The 19,175-nt window shown below is 57.1% G+C and overlaps 1 protein-coding gene across 1 annotated transcript in view; it reads right to left on the bottom strand.

The window, feature by feature from the left end:
- The window catches only part of LOC117645776, a 101,753-nt gene that overhangs the window by 5,634 nt on the left and 76,944 nt on the right, over positions 1 to 19,175 (bottom strand). Inside the window, exon 5 of the mRNA XM_034386181.1 lies at positions 304 to 564. Within this exon, the coding sequence (XP_034242072.1) occupies positions 304 to 564 (261 nt within the window). The remainder of the gene's footprint in view (positions 1 to 303; positions 565 to 19,175) is intronic.

Genomic DNA, 19,175 nt, shown 5'->3' with positions numbered 1-19,175 from the left:
GGAAACTTCCATGACCTTTATATCACAGGACTTTTTTCTGTGGAAACTTTGTGAAAGAAAAATGCCTACGACCGTTGGCAAATTCCGGGTTCACAGGCAGCCAAAAATCTTGACGCATTTTGATTTCCAGAGTTCCAGACTCGAATCGAACACGTGTGACCCCACCAATGGATTCCTTGTATGGAGACCAATCCATTTGTGGGGCCGCACGTTCGGTTAGTCCTATTTAACGACTCTGGAGCTCAAAACCCGTCCGGGATTTCGACCACCTGGCCCACTGTGTTGGTTGAGAGTATAGCTCACCACGTTCGGGCCTGGGCACGGTGCGGTACACCGCCTTGAAGCCGCTGTACTCGATGTTCTCGTCCGAGTGGAAGCGCAGCCACAGGTAGCGGTCCGTGGACGTGAGGATGGGCGGGAAGGTCTGGCCGCAGAACTGGCCCCGCAGCGCCGAGTAGCCGTGCGCGCCGTCGCGCACCTCCAGGTAGTCGAAGCGGCAGCCCTCCGACGGCTCGATGTGGAACGTGTCCCGGAAGTCCAACTGCAGCAGGAACCCGGGCTCGGCTGGGGAGAAACAGAGAAAAGTGAAACATGATTAGTCAAAAAATTACAACAAGCCAATTTAAAAAAAAAAATTGATCTGGACGCATGGTGATTTTTTCGGGCGTCTTGTCCAAAAAGAGGGATATTTGTCCAAATCCCAAATTTGGAACATTGGTTGGGAATGACGATTGAGTGGTCTTATCGACTCAACGTCGGGACGATTCAAATTTCCCGCCAATTCCGCGCCAGTTTCGAGGCGTAGCGGGCGGGGCCGAAAGTCTAGGCCCAAGTCCAGTCCCTTCCTCCCCCGGAAGTCATTAGCAGCACACGGAGCAGGTCGGGCAGCCTTTAAGGGGGGCGGCTGCAGACTCGTTCCGACAGTCGTCGCTCTGCCTCTCACACTCATCGGCCGTCCCGTGTAGGTGCGAGAGAGACAGAGCGACGTAGAGGATTCTCGGAATGAGCTTGCAGAGGCAAGCCCTGGCGGACCAGCTCACGAGCGGACCTGTAATCCCATCTCAGGCCAGCAGACGACATCCAGACTCTCAGGGCCTCGCCTCGCCCATGCTTCACACTCAAAATGTCTGGCGGTGACAGGACAGGCAGCACCAACATACTATCCTGGAGATTCCCTCCATAATACAAAGGACATTTCTTTTAGGTATCTTTAAGGAACAATGAATTTTAAATAGGGCGGAGGCGGTCAAAATTCCATACCCCGCCTCCCCCACGAGGGCGAGAGAGACAGAAACAGTCTGCGGGCCCACCCCGGATGTAAATGTTGCGCAAAATAATCCGCCAAGTCATGAGAGCGAACCTCGTAGCTCTGTCTCTCTCGTGAACCACGAAGCTTCGTCTCCGTCGCGCTCGCGGTGCCTCTCGTGGAGGTGCGAGAGAGACAGAGCACTGTGGAATCTGTAACTAACGAGGCTTTGGCGTGCTTTGCCGCGGCTTTCGGACCCGGAGTCCCGGAGATAGTTGCGGTGGTGCACTGCTTGTGTCAGCGCCTTGGAGGGGTATTCACCGGGTCGACGTGTTTTTGCCCCGCTCGGTGGATTAAGCCTCCCCCACCCCCTCCCCCTTTTCCTCGATCATCCCCGGCGTCGCATCCTTGACCCCCTTCCAGGCTTCCAGCGCTCCGGCGTGGCTGCCGTGTGTACAACACATGTACACCCCCACCCCCGTTCTTGAAGAAGCTCTGGGGTGAGCACCCCCCGGGGGGCTCTAAACACTCCCCCCGCCCCACCGCGGATATACATGATGCAGGCATTAGAAGGGGCTGCTGTTTAGGCATTCCCAACCGCCTCCTTTTTCGAAACGGGTTGTCACTGCAGCGACGCCGCGCACAGTGGGCCAGAAGACTGGTGGAGGCGGCCGAAACTCTTGACGCGTGTTGAGCTCCAGAGTCGCTGAATGGGACTCGAACCGAACGTGTGACCCCACCAATAGATCGCTCTCTGGACGAGGAATCCATTGGTACGGTCAATCGTTCGGTTCGAGTCCTGATTAGTGACTCTGGATCTCAAAACGCGTCTAGAGTTTTGGCAGCCTCCACCGGTCTTCTGGCCCACTGTTCCACGGTGGTCGAAGCGACTTCAGCTAAAGACGGTCCCTCTCAGGAAAAAAAAAGACTGACCAAACGTGTTCCGCCCTTTCTCTGTCTTTTTCTTTCTACCGGTGGCGCACCTGCCTCTGCCTGCCCCTTGGCCTACGCTCTTAATTCGCAGAAACGGCAGACGCCCCACTCCAACGCCTTGCTGGCCTTGCTGGCCTTGCTTCCTCGTGTTTCGGCCGTCAGGTTGCCTTGCCTTCGGATGTCATTTCCTGCGCCGGAAACGTGATTAGGCGGCCGGGCGTGCCCAGGGCGTGCCCAGGGCGTGCCCAGGGCGTGCCCAGGACGCCGTGCTTGGAGGCGGGGAAGGACCAGCGCGCGCCCCGCCACGCACACCGCCGCCGGCTCAAACTCCAGTCGCGTTTTGAGCTCCAGAGTCGCTAAATGGGACTCGAACCGATCGTGTGACCCCACCAATGGATTGATCGTTCGGAGAGCAATCCATTGGTGGGGTCACACGTTCCATTCGAGTGCCATTCAGCGACTCTGGAGCCCAAAACGCGACTAGAGTTTTGGTCGCCTCCACCGGTCTTCTGGCCCACTGTGCAGCGTTCCTCCTCTGTCTGTCTCCCAGTGAGCATGCGACACGCGGTGGGGCCCTCGGCCCGGCACTGTAAATTCCAAACACCGCACGAAATGGAGCGTCCTGATTGGCCGGCCGCGGTCCCCGTGCGACCCTTCCAGGTGTGGCAGCAAGCCTGCCGCCTGCAGGCTGAGAGTCGTTTTCGTCGCTCTGTCTCCCTCGCACCTATACCGGACGCCCTATGAGTGCGAGAGAGAGGGAGCGACGAAGACGACGCTCGGAATCAGTCTGCCGCGTCCCGCCGGACCTCCGGCTCCGCTACACTGCTCCGCACTGCTCCTTACGACGCCGTTACGCCGCCATCAGGGCCAAGGTGTCCGCGGGGTGCGCTCGTAAAGCCCCGAAAGCCGGGGCAGGCCGGGGCAGCCACTATCAATCATTCACCGGCCTCACGCAGCCTCGCGGGCATCGTGTCAATCCCTCCGCAGAGTGGCCCGGCCCTCTGTCCGTCCGTCTGTCTGTATGTCCGTCTGTCTGTCTGTCTGTCTGTCTGTCTGTCTGTCTGTCTGTCTGTATGTCTGCATGTATGCCAATCTGTCTGCCTGTCTGTCTGTCTGTGTGCCTGTGGAGAGTAAAACAACTTGAATTCTTTGTACTTTACTTTTCGGTGACATTTTGATTCTATTACTGTTGTTTTCTGAACCGTTTGTGTCCGATTTCCAGAGTGGAGGTCCACCCCCTTCGGTGCCACCGGCGGCCAGTGTCCACCAGTGTCTTTCTGTCCAGCTGTTGCGGCCACTGCCGACCCAAAAAAACAAAAAACAATTAATTTGACAAAGCGAAAAAAAAACACAAAAAAACAGGAGCTTTTCAGGATGTTAAACCATCGCAGAAAAAGCAGCAGTTCGAAAAATTATACCACCCCAATTCTTTCGAGTTATGCGATAAATAATGAGTAAACGAGGAGTAAGAGAAAAGAAAGACACTTCGCTGCGGCCGTCTGCTCTCGTTTCCCCGAGCCTCGCCGTGCCTTGGGCGGGAAAGCCGGTAAAAGCGGTAAAAAGCGGTAAAACCACACAGTGTGCCTCCCCATCCCGCCCCCGTCTCCACGACAGGTTCGGGACTTTTATCGCCGCGAGGCCGCGAGGCTGCGTTTGAAGATGGTCTATTTGCCACAGACTGACACACACACACACACACACACTCACAGAGCGCCAGTGGGCCAGTGGACCTTCTCTCCCCCCCCCTTTCCATTCAATCTACTCAGCTCTCTGTGACTGAGTGGTGCACCGCAGGGGCGGTTTCGGGGAGCTCGAGGGAGGGATGGGGGAGGGGGAGGGGAAGGGTGTCATTTGACCTCTGTTCCCCACACTGAAGCTCTCAACATCTCGAGTCATTAGTGAAATGCGTGACCGATGCGTGACACACTTATTGGCACCAACGCAATACAGGATGAGTAAAACCCTCTCCGAAATATTAATTCTTTTAAAAAAGATTTGAAAATTACACATGATTTTGCATCTGTGTGTCAATTTTGATGCTTCATGGGTGCGCCCCTTAATGACAAGGGGAACGTCTGCAAATTGGAATGCCGGGCGAAATCGTCGCTCACGCAAGCCTGCCGCCCCGCGAGAGTCCTTTTCGTCGCTCTGTCTCTCTCGCACCTGTACGGCACGCCCCGGCACGCCCCGTGAGTGCGAGGGAGACAGAGCGACGACTCGGCGGGGCCTCGCGGTTGGCGCGCGGTCGAACGTCTGCTTTCTCTCTTTACCCCGCAGTCTCTGGGCGCCGAGGCCGAAACGCGTCGGCGGCCCGAACAAGTGCCGCCCTGCTGCCGCGAGTACCACGGTCCTCTATATATGCTTTACAAGAATATATATTTTTTTTCATCTGTTTTTATTTTCCCGCGCCGCGAATTCGTTTTAATGAGTTTTACGTCAGTAATGAGGGAAGCACAAACGGGAGTGGTTCTCCTTGCGGTGCTGCGAGACCACTCCCTCTCCCCCCCTCCCCCTCCATATCGCTTCCGCTTTTACGCGTCTCGGGTACCTCCACAGTGTAGGGGCAGTCCAGTTCCGGCTTCTCAGGCGTTTGTGGGGCAAGCACGTGAATCGAGCATTTGGACGCGAGCAGGCGACTCTCGTCGACTTTGCGAATTTGTCATGGCCACTTTTCGCTCCGAGGATATTTATAATTGGTGAGACCAAAGTCGCACACTAATTAAACGGCGCTAGGCCGTGATAAAGATAAAGAGTCGTGAGAGAGAATGTCCAGGCGAATGGCGGTCAAAATCCCGGGCGCGATTTGAGCTCCAGAGTCGCTGAATGGGACTCGAACCGAACGTGTGACCCCACCAATGAGGAGTCCATTGGTGGGGTCACACGTTCATAGTTCGAGTCCTGGTTAGCGACTCTGGAGCTCGAAACGCGTCAGGAGTTTCGACCGCCTACACCGGCCTCCCACTGTGCGCCATCCAGGCGGCTTGTCTCGCCTCGGTGACGTCATCGTGACGAATTGGTATTAAATTTGCATCCAAATACCTCTTTGTTGTGAATGATGGATTTGATTTATTCTGCAGCCATAATGAGATGGCATCGACAGCGGCCGGGCCGCGGCACTGTAAGGCAAGCTGTAAGGCACGACGGATGGCCTGCGGGATTTATGACTTGTCACGAAAACACGTTCCAGGGCTCGGCGCTCTGTCTCTCTCTCTCGCGCTTTCTGCGGAACTGTGCAGTGTACCAGTGTAACACAATGCGAGGCCATCAAATTAGAGGCCCACATTCGACCGTCGCTGAAACGACGCGCCGGAGAGGGTGGCCACACCACGCGACACGCGACACGCTCAGTCAACAACCAATGCGCCGCGGACGGGCTGCAATGCACTGCCGGAAACTTTGTCGTCCGTCACCAGATGACAATTTCCGCGGTAAATTTTCTTTGAAAGCACGTCATCAAACCAGTTGACGACATTATGATGCCACGACCATGCAACTAGTGCAGGAGCATTGTCATCAACTTGTGATGAAATTGCCATCAACTTGTAATGAAATTGCCATCAACTTGTGATGAAATTGCCATAAACTTGGGTGATGAACGGCGTAGCTAGCTATAAGCTAGAAAAATTATCACCCCAATCAGGTTAAGGAACCTTTCTCTCCCAAATTTGAGCGAGAAAATAATCCTTACCCAAAATTTAAATACCGGTCATCACTCTTCCATAATTCATTCTCCGCGTGCGGGCCAGCGAGAGAGTGTCGTCAATGGACTAAGAGCCCTGCCCGCTCCGGCCGCTTCGCCCGCCAGAAGGTCAACACCACCTCCAGCCTCCCACTCACCTGTCTCTCCTCATCGAGGCGGCAGTGGCGTGGCGCCGGGGAGGGCCAAGACCTGCCCGCGTGTGCCCTTCACATACACGAAACACTTTGTAGCCGGCTCCTGGCTGTGATGGCCATGCCGGCATGGACGGGAAGGGGGAAGGGGGATACGAAAAAAATGGGAGGGTGACGGTGGTAAAAAAGGGAGTACTTTACATGTCTTGTTTATGATGGCTCTCAGCTTATAACTCGCGGCTTTATATCTCGTTACGACTTCTTTCTGCTTTTTGGCGCGAGGCTGCGCGAGGCCGCGCGGGGCCTGTGAGTGAGGGTGGAGTGCCGGCCTCCCCGAATGTCGTGCGGATCGGCTGGGCCCCGCTCGCTACCTCACAGTGGGCCAGAAGACCGGTGGAGGCGGCCAAAGCTCTGGACGCGTTTCGAGCTTCAGAGTCGCTGAACAGGGCTCGAACCGAACGTGTGACCCCACCAATGGATTCCTTGTTCGGAGAGCAGTTTATTGGTGGGGTCACACGCTCGGTTCGAGTCCCATTTAGCGACTCCGGAGCGCAAAACGCGTTTATAACTTTGGCCGCCTCCACCGGTCCGTTGGCCCACTGTACGTCTCATCGGTGGCCTTATCCTCTCTACCCTTGACTCCACGCCACCGCGTCAGCCCCCGCACTCACCCCACCCACACAGTCCACGAAAAAAAAGTTAAATACAGAATAGAAGCACGTGGAAACTTCTTTTTTTAAGTTGAGTGATTTGCCGTTCACTTTGCAGTGGCAGTGATAATGGATGGACCGCACAACAGAGTGGGCCGTCCGAGGGCCGTCGAGGGCGCCTCATTCCGGGGCAACTTACGGCTTAACATTTCCCCCTTGTTCCGACCCCGCTCGGCCCAATCTCAGCCGGTACCTCGTAGACGGATGCCTCGCGCGCCAAGGTCACGGCCAGGTCACGGCAAGGTCACGGCAAGGTCACGGCAAGGTCATCGCAAGGTCACCGCAAGGTCACCGCAAGGTCACCGCAAGGTCACCGCAAGGTCACGGCAATGTCACCGCCCTGCTCTCACTTCCACGAAACGGATAAAACCGAGGATAAACCTATCGACGAGAATCAATGGCGCGCGACGCTTTCCTAATCAGAGTGATAACGCAGGGCGACGCGTCCACTGCAATCCGCACTCTCCACAGAATCGTAAAATGGCCGTAAAAGTGGACGTCCGAAACAAGGGGGCCGTGGAGCCAGAGGCTTGCCCGAGGGCTTGCCATGAGGCGCAGGCCTGTCCGCCACCCTTCCCGCCTCACCAGCCTCGTATCCATTAGCCCGCGAAGGCATTACAGTTTTAGAGTGGTCTCGCCAACGACGTTATCAAAAGAGTCCTCAAAATCAGGCATTTTTTTTTCGTGTAACGTAGTGAGGTTCTGGGATATTCTCGGATTTTCTGAAAAAACTGGATCGCCTGGAATCTGCGGAGCGCAAATGGATCTCATGCAGCACTTGAGACAGACGGACAGACAGACAGACAGACAGACAGACAGACAGACAGACAGACAGACAGACAGACAGACAGACAGACAGACATACAGACAGACAGACAGACAGACAGACAGATAGACAGACAGACAGACAGACAGTTAGACAAACAAAAACAAAAACTTAAAAAAAGAAATCACCGCAAAAAATCTTGGAAAAACTACATAAAAACACTAAATGCCAGCGCACACACAGCGCGCTGATTGCCGCAATCCATTGGGAATGTTAGAGCGATGAGCTGATGGGGTGGGCCGGGTTTCTCTGCCACTGGACACGGACGGGGTGGAGTGGGAGGGGGTGCAAGTAGCGAGGGGAGAGGGCACAGTGGGCCAGAAGACCGGTGGCGGCGGCCAAAACTCTAGACGCGTTTTGAGCTCCAGAGTCACTACACAGGTCTCGAATCGAACGTCTGACCCCACCAATGGATTCCTCGTTCGGAGAGCAATCCATTGGTGGGCTCACACGTTCAGTTCGAGTCCCATTCGCAGCGACTCTGGAGCCCAAAACGCGTCTAGAGTTTTGGCCGCGTCCACCGGTCTTCTGGCCCACTGTGGGGAGTGGGGGTGACGGCGCGGGAGGGTGGACCAGAGGATAAGTGCCCCGCCACGCAGGCCGCCTGGTAAGACAACGGGCGACGTCCGAAGCCGGCCGGAGCCTTATCCTCGCGCGGCATCGCTGTAGCCGAGCCGGGTGGAGTCGGGTGGAGCCACAGCCACGCGTTGCGCCGGCATGGCCGCCCCGAGTCAGGATCGGAGTCAGGACGGAGTCAGGACGATGATATCGGCCGGCCGGACAGAGATAGAGATAACGAACGTCCAGAGCGGCAAGTACCGACCAAACAATGTCGCCAAAATGGCGCGGGAAAATCGGGGGATGACCGCACGGTTCGCTGTCTCTCTCGCACCCTTGCAGAACGAGTCCCTCTCGCACTCCTTCGGAAAGCCCCGTGAGTCTCGCACACACCCTGCGGAGAGACCCGAGGAGTCTCTCTCACACTCCTACGCAACCGTATACGGTACCGTATACGTATCCTCGATCTATCCTTCGCGCACTCCTACAGAACACCCCGTGCGTCTCTCTCACCCGGGTTTCTAGATGAAACCAACTAATCCTTTTTTGCCGTGCAGAAGTCCCCGAGGGGCGCGTGGCACTAGCGCGATGAACGTGACTCCAGGAGTCCTCCAGGGGAGCAGCGCACAGTGGGCCAGAAGACCGGTGGAGGCGGTCAAAATCCCGGACGGGTTTGAGCTCCAGAGTCGCTAAATGGGACCCGAACGGACTGTGTGACCCCACCGATGGATTGCTCTCCGAACGAGGAATCCGTTGGTGGGGTCACACGTTCGGTTCGAGTCCTCTTTCGCGACTGTGGAGCTCAAAACGCATCTAGAGTTTTGTCCGCCTCCACCGGCCTTCTGGCCCACTGTTTGGCGCTCCGGAACAGCGAGCCCCCTTCCGGCAGATTCGCCAACAAGGCGGCGTCTCGCGACGGCACCCGGTACTCCGCTCGCCAGAGCAATCGGGACAATTTCAATAAAAGAACAGCAGCGGTTCCGGAGACTCCAAAGTTTGGAGCCGGCTGGGCGTGGGGTGCCGCGGCGTTTTCCGCTGGCTCTCCCAGAGCCGGAGAGCGGAGCGCAAGCGTCTGACCTGCACGGACATAATACGGTTTGGCTGCGCGCTGCCTCCGAAGCGCGCGGCCGTCCCTGTCCCTCCCGCACTCGCGGGCCGTCGCGTGCGGGCGCGAGAGAGACAGAGCGCCATTGTCCGAAATCAGCCTGCAGGCGAGGTGCTATACCGAATGAAAGGATCCCCGCAAATCCCACATTGAGCCCGTACCGACTCCAAGTCCAAAGCATGGGCGCGGAGGGGAGGGGGAGGGTGGAAAGGGGGGAAGGGGGGGTAGGCGCATAGTGGAAGAAGGGACCAGACGTCCAATAGCCCTCTTGTATGAAAGGGGGACTTTGAGCCGCCAGATCACATCTCACAGGGACCGGGGGGAGGGAGGGGGAGGGTGGCATTGCCTATACTGCCAGGGCTGTGCCGCCGGAGATGCAAGCCAGCGCACAGTGCAACCGGGACCACCACTATAAACGCTCAGCCATTAACCTTCACCGCGTTGCCCTGAATTTTTCATCGCGGGGCCAGAGAGTGGGAGGGAGGGGGCGAGGGGAGGGGGAGAGAGAGAGAGAGAGAGAGAGAGAGAGAGAGAGAGAGAGAGAGAGAGAGAGAGAGAGAGAGAGAGAGGAGAGAGAGAGAGAGAGAGAGAGAGAGAGAGAGAGAGAGAGAGAGAGAGAGAGAGAGAGGCGGGCGGCAAGACACGCCGGTGTAACTCGTCGCTCTGACCGCAAATGCAACGCTTTCGGCGGCTTTCGCTCGGGCTCCGCTCCCGGTCCGCCCTGGCCGGCCCGGCCGCCCCCACCCCTCTCGCTTTCGCGCGCTGCTGCCGCGGTCGGCCCCGTACGTGCTTGGCACAAAGTTTGATTCATACAGAAATATATTCCAGCGACTACTCGACTGCGAGACTGCGAGTCTGCGGGCGGGGCCGAAGGGTGGCAGGGCCGGCGGCCGACCAGGGGGAGTTTCGGTCTGCGCCTTGCCCGCCAGGAACTTGGGCGGCAAGCGGGAGATGGATTCCCGTGTGAACTCTCTCTCTCTCTCTCTCTCTCTCTCTCTCTCTCTCTCTCTCTCGGCTGTGGGGTCAATAAAGAGGCGATCAAAGAACCGCACGCACCGCGTTCGGAGCGCACAGCGTCACACGCGAATTAAATATTTCACCAGATATAAAAATAGAAATAACGAAGAAAATTATTAGAAAGAGATTTGCCAAAAAAATTAACAACATGAAAGGCATCACGATGGCTAACTACTTTTTGTGGAACCCAGAAAACGACCATGCCTATTTTGTCAGGTCAAAGTGGACCGCGGAAATGAGTGTACTGAAATTTCGATTAGTTCATCAAATTGGCGAGTGTGTAACACTTCTAGACTGGCCATGTGGGACGCCGCGTGGGTGCGAGAGAGACAACCTACTGCTCCGATGCACCGTCACGTCACAAACGTCCTCTCCGTTCTCGGGGCCGTTTAGGCGCCACAGGGTGTTTCCGCCAACAAAAGAAGATTTTTTTATATCTTAAATTGTTTTTGCAGTTTCCCACAAATGAACCTCATCTTCTCCCCACTCCCCTTTCCAGCGGCTATCTCCACTCTAGTGCTGCCTCCCACGGACGGATGCGAAGCAGTCGCGCTGTCTCTCTCGCACTCGAGGGGCGTCCCCCGGGGGTGCGAGAGAGACAGAGAGACCGCGCGGAATCGATCTGCCTCTCTTCCTCCTCGTCGTCGTCGTCTCCGAGGATGCATCATCTGCCGACTGCGGAGCACTAATTGAAGGAAAACAACAACAACAACAAGACGGCAGCGCGCAAAAAACAAGGTGCGAATAAAAAAGAGAAAAAACCCAGAAAAAAAGGCGTGGCACAGAAATATGAGAGAGAAAGAGAGAGAGGGAGGCACTGACCGGTGACAGTGCTTCTTCCCCGCCATCAACACGGGCTGCGGTCGTTAGCGCTAATTCACAGTGGCGTGAGCTGGCCACCGATTGCCGGCAATCACTCACCCCACCTCAGTGCAAGCCTCAGTGTGCCCAGGGGCCAAACACAGTGGGCCAGAAGACCGGTGGAGGCGGCCGAAACTCTAGTAGACGCGTTTCGAGCTCCAGAGTCGCTAAATTGGACTCGAACCGAACGTGTGATCCCACCAATGGACTGCTCTCCGAACGAGGAATCCATTGGTGGGGTCACACGAGTAGTTTGAGTCCCGTTTCGCGACTGTACAATCTTTCACAGTGCGGTGCCCTGATGGCACGCGGGCACGCTCGGTCAGAGTTCAAGGGATCGGAGAGCCAGGGTTTCATTCCGAGAGTCGGTGTCGTCGCACTGTCTCTCTCCCGCCCATGTGGCGCCCCAGCAGGTGCGAGAGAGACACGAAGGCGACTGGGAGCTACTCTGGCTGGGCGCGCGGCCGAGTCAAGTGTAGCCGGAAGCGACAGTGTCTGTGGGGGTAAGTGGCGTGTCGGGTAGTCTGGCGAGGGGAGGCAGGCGCACGGATTGGCCAGCCCCCTGGTCGGTGCGTGTGGGTGCGACCGCAAGGGCGGCAAACGCAGCGACCGCGGTGGACGAGGTGGACAAGGTGCACACACCACCACACCGTGCACTCTCCCTAGCCGATTCCACGGGGGCGAGTAACTGTAATACCTGCACTCTAAAAAACAAGTCAAAAAGTGTGATTTTTTGACGCATTTCAGTATATTTGTGCAGTGTACCGGCTGCCCCAGTCTCCGTGCGGCACCCTCACAGCCGCCTCTCTCTCTCTCTCTCTCTCTCTCTCTCTCTCTCTCTCTCTCTCTCTCTCTCTCTCTTTCCCTCTCTCCACCCCCTCCGGCCCTTCGCAATCCCACCGCGTCCTGCAACACCTGAGCAATTCAGATGATGCGGAAAGATTTAATGAATCAATCGGACCACCCCTCCCCTCTCCCCTCTATCGACTCTCTCCCCGCCTATCACACACACACACACACACGAACACGCATACAGAGTTTCACGTACCCACGACGAGGAATATCTGGAAAGGCCTATGCTTTCTTCAACAATTTTCTCGCTTTAAAACAAACCGTGATTTAAAAAAACAGTATAATATTTTTTCTGTGTGTTTTATGCAACTTTCCTCTCCAGGATGATATAATAATTATTTTTCGAGGTGGAGGAGAGCGTTTTCAAGTCCAAGCATGTTTCTCTCAGGTTTCCCTTTTCCTCCTGGATAATCATACGTGAGGCGGAGAGGGGAAAAGAGGGGGGGGGGGGTCGACTCAGAAACAATCCAAGGAATGGCTAGTTGGCTAACGCAGTGCCATACTCGTCCGCATGCCAGAGAGATATGTCTGAGCGCGCGCGCATGTGTGTGTGTGTGTGTGTGTGTGTGTGTGTGTGTGTGTGTGTTGGCGTCCCGCCGGGGACGTGAAACATTCAGTGCAAAAGGTTAACAAACAGCACTACTGCTCTGCAAATGGAAAGCTCGACGCGTTTTTGCTTTCGAATGGCCTGCGTTTGCTCAGCCTGAATAGGGGCGGAGTGTGTACAGAAACGTCCGCCATAAACAATAAAGGCTCCATTGCGAGAATGTACACCGAAATGTTGTTGTGCTTTGGTGTTTTACGTTGGTGGCCCCCAGGAATGTAGGTACCAAGTAGGTACACGGCAAAAACGGATGCTGCTTTTCCCTGGTAGCCTATGTGAAGATTTCTAAGAAGTTCCTGAGAAAACAAAACCAGGAGCCATTTTCGTTGTGTAGGAAATAATGTCAAACCGTGGGCGAGGGGTGAACCACTAGAGTACTCGTGTAGAATTCATAATACGAAGCATTTCTTCGAAGATTCTACAATGCCTTCATTTTCTTCGTATTACGAAGCGATTCTTCGTAGGAGCTCTTACTGTGAAGGTGTACTCACCTGTACTAATGAACTCACATGCACACCAGGACGCTGAGTGATTCACCCCTCGACCGTGGGGCACTTGTCCCGTTCTGACAGGTGAGTCCTTTCGAGGCTTCGAGGCTGCGGTTCGAGGCTTTGGCCGCAACTTTGGGGCGTGCGTGTGTTGGCTTAGTTGTGTCAGCCGGTCTGCGGCCTGGGCGGCCTGGGCTGGGCGGCCTGGGCTGAGAGGCCTGGCCTGGGAGGCCTGGCCTCGGCGAGGCCGTAGCAGTGTGCTGCACACGCCGTGCGAAGTGCGAAGCGCGCCGAGCGGCATTCCCGTTCCGCGGATTCCAAAGCTGCCACTCCAGGCCACTCCACTCCCGCCTCGCACAGTGGGCCAGAGGACCAGCGGAGGTGGCCAAAACTTTAGACGCGTTTTGCGCTTCAGAGTCGCTAAATGGGACTCAAACCGACCGTGTGACCCCACCAATGGATTGCTTTCCGCACGAGGAATCCACTGGTATGGTCACACGTTCGGTTCGAGTCCCATTTTGCGACTCTGGAGCTCAAAACGTGCCCGCGGGCCCACTTCCGCACAGTAAAAACTCTACGAAGAATTGCTTCGAAATACGAAGAAAATGAAGGCATTGTAAAATCTACGAAGAAATGCCTCGTATTATGAAGCAAAATCCTTCGTAATACGAAGCATTTCTTGATAATACGAAGCAATTCTACAATGCCTTCAGTTTCTTTGTAGTTATGAGGCAAATGCTTCGTAGGCTTTTAAGAGTGCGCCGGACTTCTATGGCCCGCCCCAGGCCGCCCCAGGCCACCCCAGCACGCGGCCCAACAGCAGGCCACTGTTTGCCAAACCCTCCTGTTCGCATTGTGCTAGACACAAACACTGGTTTACACCGCGCACTGGAGACGACGGACGCGACTCCCAGAGCGGAGTAAGCAAGCGACAGTACACCGCTAAAACATCACCAAGAATGACGGCCCGCCGGCAAATTGACGCTCAATGCCTGCTTCCGCACACACACGCAAAAATGGGCGCTCGAGGCGTCAGATTTGCAAAACAGTTTGCACACGGTAAATAAATCAACGCGAGTCAAGGCCCAATGAAACTTTATCCATCGAACTTTGCCTATTTAATCAGCGCGTGGCCGGGCCGGGGCCCCGCACGGCGTGTAGTTTACCCAGGTAAACCAATCCCGGTCCCGGCGGCGCGACTCGAACCCGGGACCGCGCGATCCGGGCAGTCGGCCCGCACGGCCCTCCACGGCCTGGCCTGGCCGGCCTGGCCCAGTCCCAGATCGCACAAACATCTTCTCGAGGCGCTCCATGACGATGAGGATGAAACAAATATTCCATGGACGGCAGCCAAGAGGGGGAGAGAGAGAGAGAGAGAGAGAGAGAGAGAGAGAGAGAGAGAGAGAGAGAGAGAGAGAGAGAGAGAGAGAGAGGCTGCGCCCGAAGTCGTCGGTGTTGAGCGCCATTTATCAGAGACGCATCCCCTGACACCACCCTCTTCTCTCTCTCTCTCTCTCTCTCTCTCTCTCTCTCTGATTTTTTTTCACTTTCGCTTGTCCGTCTCGACCCATTCTTCACACCTCTACATACACAGCACGGTCCAATAACTGTTTTATCCTCTAAAACAAAAGGCTCTCAACCACAATATGTTTAACAAAAAAATCTCTCTTTTTTCTAGACGGCGACGATCTTACGAACCCACCTTCAGGGTGAAAATCTCCATTATCAAAACCTGACCTCCCCCGTCGTTGAGACTCGCCGATTCTTGGCGGATGGAGAGTAAACCATCCTCGGATACGATGATCCATCCGTTGGGAGTGCGCCAGCAGTACGTAGTGTTCTGTCGCTCTCTCTCTCTGTCGCACCCGCACGGTACGTTCCGCGAGGGAGAGAGACGGAGCGACTCACTAATAAAGCCCGTCGGCCACAATGGTGGGCAGCATTCCTGGCAGCGCTGCCACTCAACCTGGACACTGCCGTCGCTCTGTCTCCCTCGCACCTTTACGGGGCGCTCCATGAGGGCGAGAGAGACAGAGCGACGAAAACGGCTCTCGGAATCAGTCTGCAGACTTTACCCCCCCTCTCTCACACGCCACGCCAGCCAAGCAAAATGTTTATCCGCGTCGCCATTTTATTTAAATAGCTAAATTGAAACGGGGCTCTGTGTTTTGACTGCCACGCGGCCTTTCCGGCGGCTGGACTGAGACGAAGAGAGAGAGACAGAGAGAGAGAGAGAGAGAGAGAGAGAGAGAGAGAGAGAGAGAGAGAGAGAGAGAGAGAGAGAGAGAGAGAGAGAGAGAGAGAATGGGGAGGGGGGACGTAAGAGTGTAACACAGATTGAAGGTGCGAATGGGAAGTGGGAACGAAGTGGGAGGGAACGAAGTGGGAACGAAGTGGGAAGGCCGCAGAAGCGGTGTCGGCAAGTGCAGCGGAACGCGAGGCGAAGTGTGGCAAAAAATAAAGGAAGTGGAGCTGGGAAGTGGCAGTAGGAGTGGGTGTGATTTGAGCGGGGCCGGGGAGGGAGGGAGTGAAAGTGGAGGGATGGTAGTAAAACTAGGTCGGTGGTTCGCAGGGCGCCGCGGGGCGTCGCGGGGCGTCGCAGGGTCTTCTTCCCGACCCTCACACAGTCCAGTGCGTCCGTCCGTCGCGCCCCGCATCAGATTCGGCGAGGCCTTCTATGAGGCGCCGCATTTCTCGAGATGGAGGGGCCAGCGGGGTAAGCGGGGCTTGAAGCAGGGACTGCAGTGGCGATTGAAGCGCGGATTGAAGCGGGGACTGCTGTGGGGATAAGCGGGGATTGAAGCGGGGGTTTAAAGCGGGGATTGAAGCGGGGATTGAAGCGGGGATCGAAGCGGGGATCGAAGCAGGGATTGAAGCGGGGATTGAAGGGGGGATTGAAGCGGGGATTGAAGCGGGGATCGAAGCGGGGATTGAAGCGGGGATTGAAGCGGGGATTGAAGCGGGGATCGAAGCGGGGATTGAAGCGGCGGGATCGAAGCGGGGATTGAAGCGGGGATCGAAGCGGGGATGGAGGTGGATACTGAAGCGGAGCCCGAAGCGGAAGGCGTGGCGAACAAGTGGCCCAACTTGATTTGAATCCCCGGGGCCCTAAACCAATGGCGAAGCGAGCAGCCGCGAGGCCGGGCGGAGGGCCGGCCCGAACTTGACGCCCCGACGATGGCCGAGTCATTCCGAGAAGGCGTCTCGCCGCGCTGTCTCTCTCGCACACCCGCGGCCTTGCGGGGCGGGCCGCGAGAGGGACAGAGACGGAGCGACCGCGCGAAAACAAGTCGGGATGTTGCTCTCGCCGAGGCTCTCGCCCTCGCGCCATCGACTGGAAGCGAAGCAAAACAACGTGCCGTGTAACTTCATCGGCTTCATCCAACCCCGCGCCTTTCTGGCCAGCCCACTCATTCTCTCATTTTGGACGAAATAACCACCCTGTCCGTCCGCCAGTCTCTGCGAATCAGCGAAAGGGTGTGTTTCATTTGGCTGCGTTGGGGAATTTGCACTGGTTCGCGAGGGAACAGGTGAAAACAAGGAGTGGCTTTACACCTCGTACAGAGAAACAAGAGGCCACTTCTGTCTGTCTGTCTGTCTGTCTGTCTGTCTGTCTGTCTGTCTGTCTGTCTGTCTGTCTCTCTCTCTCTCTCTCTCTCGGTTCCCTGCGGTTCCCGGTCGGCCGTTCCGTTCCGCTTCGACGGGCAGGGCTACGGCAGGACTGCAGCTCGTTTTCGACGGCGTTTCGTCGCTCTGTCTCCCTCGCGCTCCTTGGGCACCCCATGAGTGCGACAGGGTCGGAGCGACCCCGGTTTGGAAGCAGCGCGCCGTTCCACACATTAGACAGTCGAGTGACCGACTCACGCACCCTACTCGGCAGACCCAACAGTGCGCTCTCTCTGTCTCTCTCTGTCTCTCTCTCTCTGTACGGGGCTTCTCGTCCAGGGGCGAGAGAGACAACACTGTTGAATCGGCCAGCAGACGGACACGCCTCATTCGCACTTGCGCTGAGTCGCTCTGCAGCCGGCGCGCCCAGCCGGCGGACCGAGGTCTCTCTGTCTCTCTCCCGCTCGCAGGGATACCCGGAAAGGAACGAGAGGGGCAGACAGTGCCGCGCCACTGGAGGAGCGCGCCACCGGCAGAGAGTGGGACAGAAGGCCGGTGGAGGTGGCAGAATTTCTAGACGCGTTTTGAGCTCCAGAGTCGCATAATGGGACTCGAACCGAACGTGTGACCCCACCAATGGGTTGCTCGTTCCGAGAGCAGTCCATTGGTGGGGTCACACGCTCGGTTCGAGTCCCACTTAGCGACCCTGGAGCTCAAAACGCGTCTTGAGTTTCGGCCGCCTGCGCCGGTCTTCTGGCCCACTGTGCGGAGGGGCCACGTGCACGGCCGGCGAGCCCGGCGACGAAAGTTTGGTAATTCGGCGCGAGACGAAGACAAGGACGACGACGACGAGGAGGACGAGGAGGAGGAACGTGGCGACGATGACGGGGCGGGCCGAGGCTGTTATTCGATTTTCACATCGTCATTACTGTCAGCGGAGTGTGACCTACTGGGCCAGAGACAGGGCGGGGCAAAGTTGAGGGAGAGAGAGAGGGGGAGAGAGAAAGGGAGAGAGAGAGAGAGAGAAGGAGAGAGAGAGAAAGAGAGAGAGAGAAGCATCGTCGTCAGCGTCAGCCTGCCGTGCAGCGGGTAGGCCGGCCCGCCAAGCAGCGGTGTTCGCGAAGTGCCTACCTCGCAGGCGCCCCGACCGCCGCGGAGACCTGAACTTGACCTCTACAGGCCGTAACACGGCAGTGTCGAACCAAAGCACGCGAAGACAGGGTCGCTGAATGGGACTCGAACCGAATGTGTGACCCCACCAATGGGATTGCTCTCCTAACGAGGAATCCATTGGTGGGGCCACACGTTCGGTTGGAGGCCTGTTTACCGACTCTGGAGCTCAAAACGCGTCTGGAGTTTTGGCCGCCTCCGCCGGTCTTCTGGCCCACTGTGGGACGCGTGTCCGCGCCATGGCACCGCCATGCCGCCCTGCAGACACACTGTCGCAGATGAGATTCGGTTCGGCCGACTCGGCGCGTGGCAAGCAGATGGGGGGACCTCCCTAAATTTAATAAAAAGAGAGCTGCTGCGTGGGGCCGGCGAGGCTGGCAGAGGGGAGCGAAAAAAGGGAGAGAGAGAGAGAGGGAGAGAGAGAGAGAGAGAGAGAGAGAGAGAGAGAGAGAGAGAGAGAGAGAGAGAGAGAGAGAGATGCCTGGAGAGAGCGACGATGATGTCCGAGGTGAGAGGCCGCGTGGAACACGCGGTCCTTGGGGGAGTCGGCCTGTCTGCCTGTCGGCGTGCAGAGCTGCATACAGCGTACATGAAGAGAAGGGGGTTGTCTGGGGGAGGCCGCCAACCTCGGTCTCTCGGGACGCCCCCGCAGCCCCCACGGCCCCACAGTGGCGTGGGCGAAGGGGCGCCGGCCCGGAGCCAGGGGCCACGCGAGGGGCCGGGCCCCGCAGACTGGTTCCGAGAGTCGTTTTTGTGGCTCTGTCTCCCTCGCACCTGAAAGGGACGCGGCCCGCGCGTGCGAGAGAGACAGCTTGCAGAGTGTACTGGCTGGGCCTGGCCTGGGCCTGCCGGCCTCCCCCTCCAGGCCTTTCTTTCGGACGCGCGGCGGCGTGGCGTGGAGCGCTGCTGTTATGAGAACAGATCAGGAAAAACAGGGTGGGGGAAGGCTGGCCCAAGGGCTGGCCCAAGGGCTGGCCCAAGGGCTGGCCCAAGGGCTGGCCCAAGGGCTGGCCCAAGGGCTGGCCCAAGGGCTGGCCCAAGGGCTGGCCCAAGGGCTGGCCCAAGGGCTGGCGGACGCTACACTTGGTGAGATATTGCTTCCGAAATTCCCGCCCTCTGGGCCTTCTGCACCAGCATACGGGTTGAAAACGCGTCCTGCTTTGTGGGCCGTGCTGCAGAAAGGGGGGAGGGGAGGGGGTGCACTCCATAATCTTATCGTACGAAAAAGTTCGTGGTGAAGTACAAGCACCGTGTCAGTCCTCACAGGCAAATAGCATTTTTGCAGTGGTGATACGGTCACAGCTAGTGCAGGGCACTGATTTTCGAAAATATGCCTTTTATTTTACTACACACACACGGTACGGACTG

The sequence above is a fragment of the Thrips palmi genome, unplaced genomic scaffold (genome assembly GCF_012932325.1).
Source record: "Thrips palmi isolate BJ-2018 unplaced genomic scaffold, TpBJ-2018v1 HiC_scaffold_10, whole genome shotgun sequence".
Classification (NCBI taxonomy): domain Eukaryota; kingdom Metazoa; phylum Arthropoda; class Insecta; order Thysanoptera; family Thripidae; genus Thrips; species Thrips palmi.
This window is presented reverse-complemented; position numbering and strand designations above follow the sequence as displayed.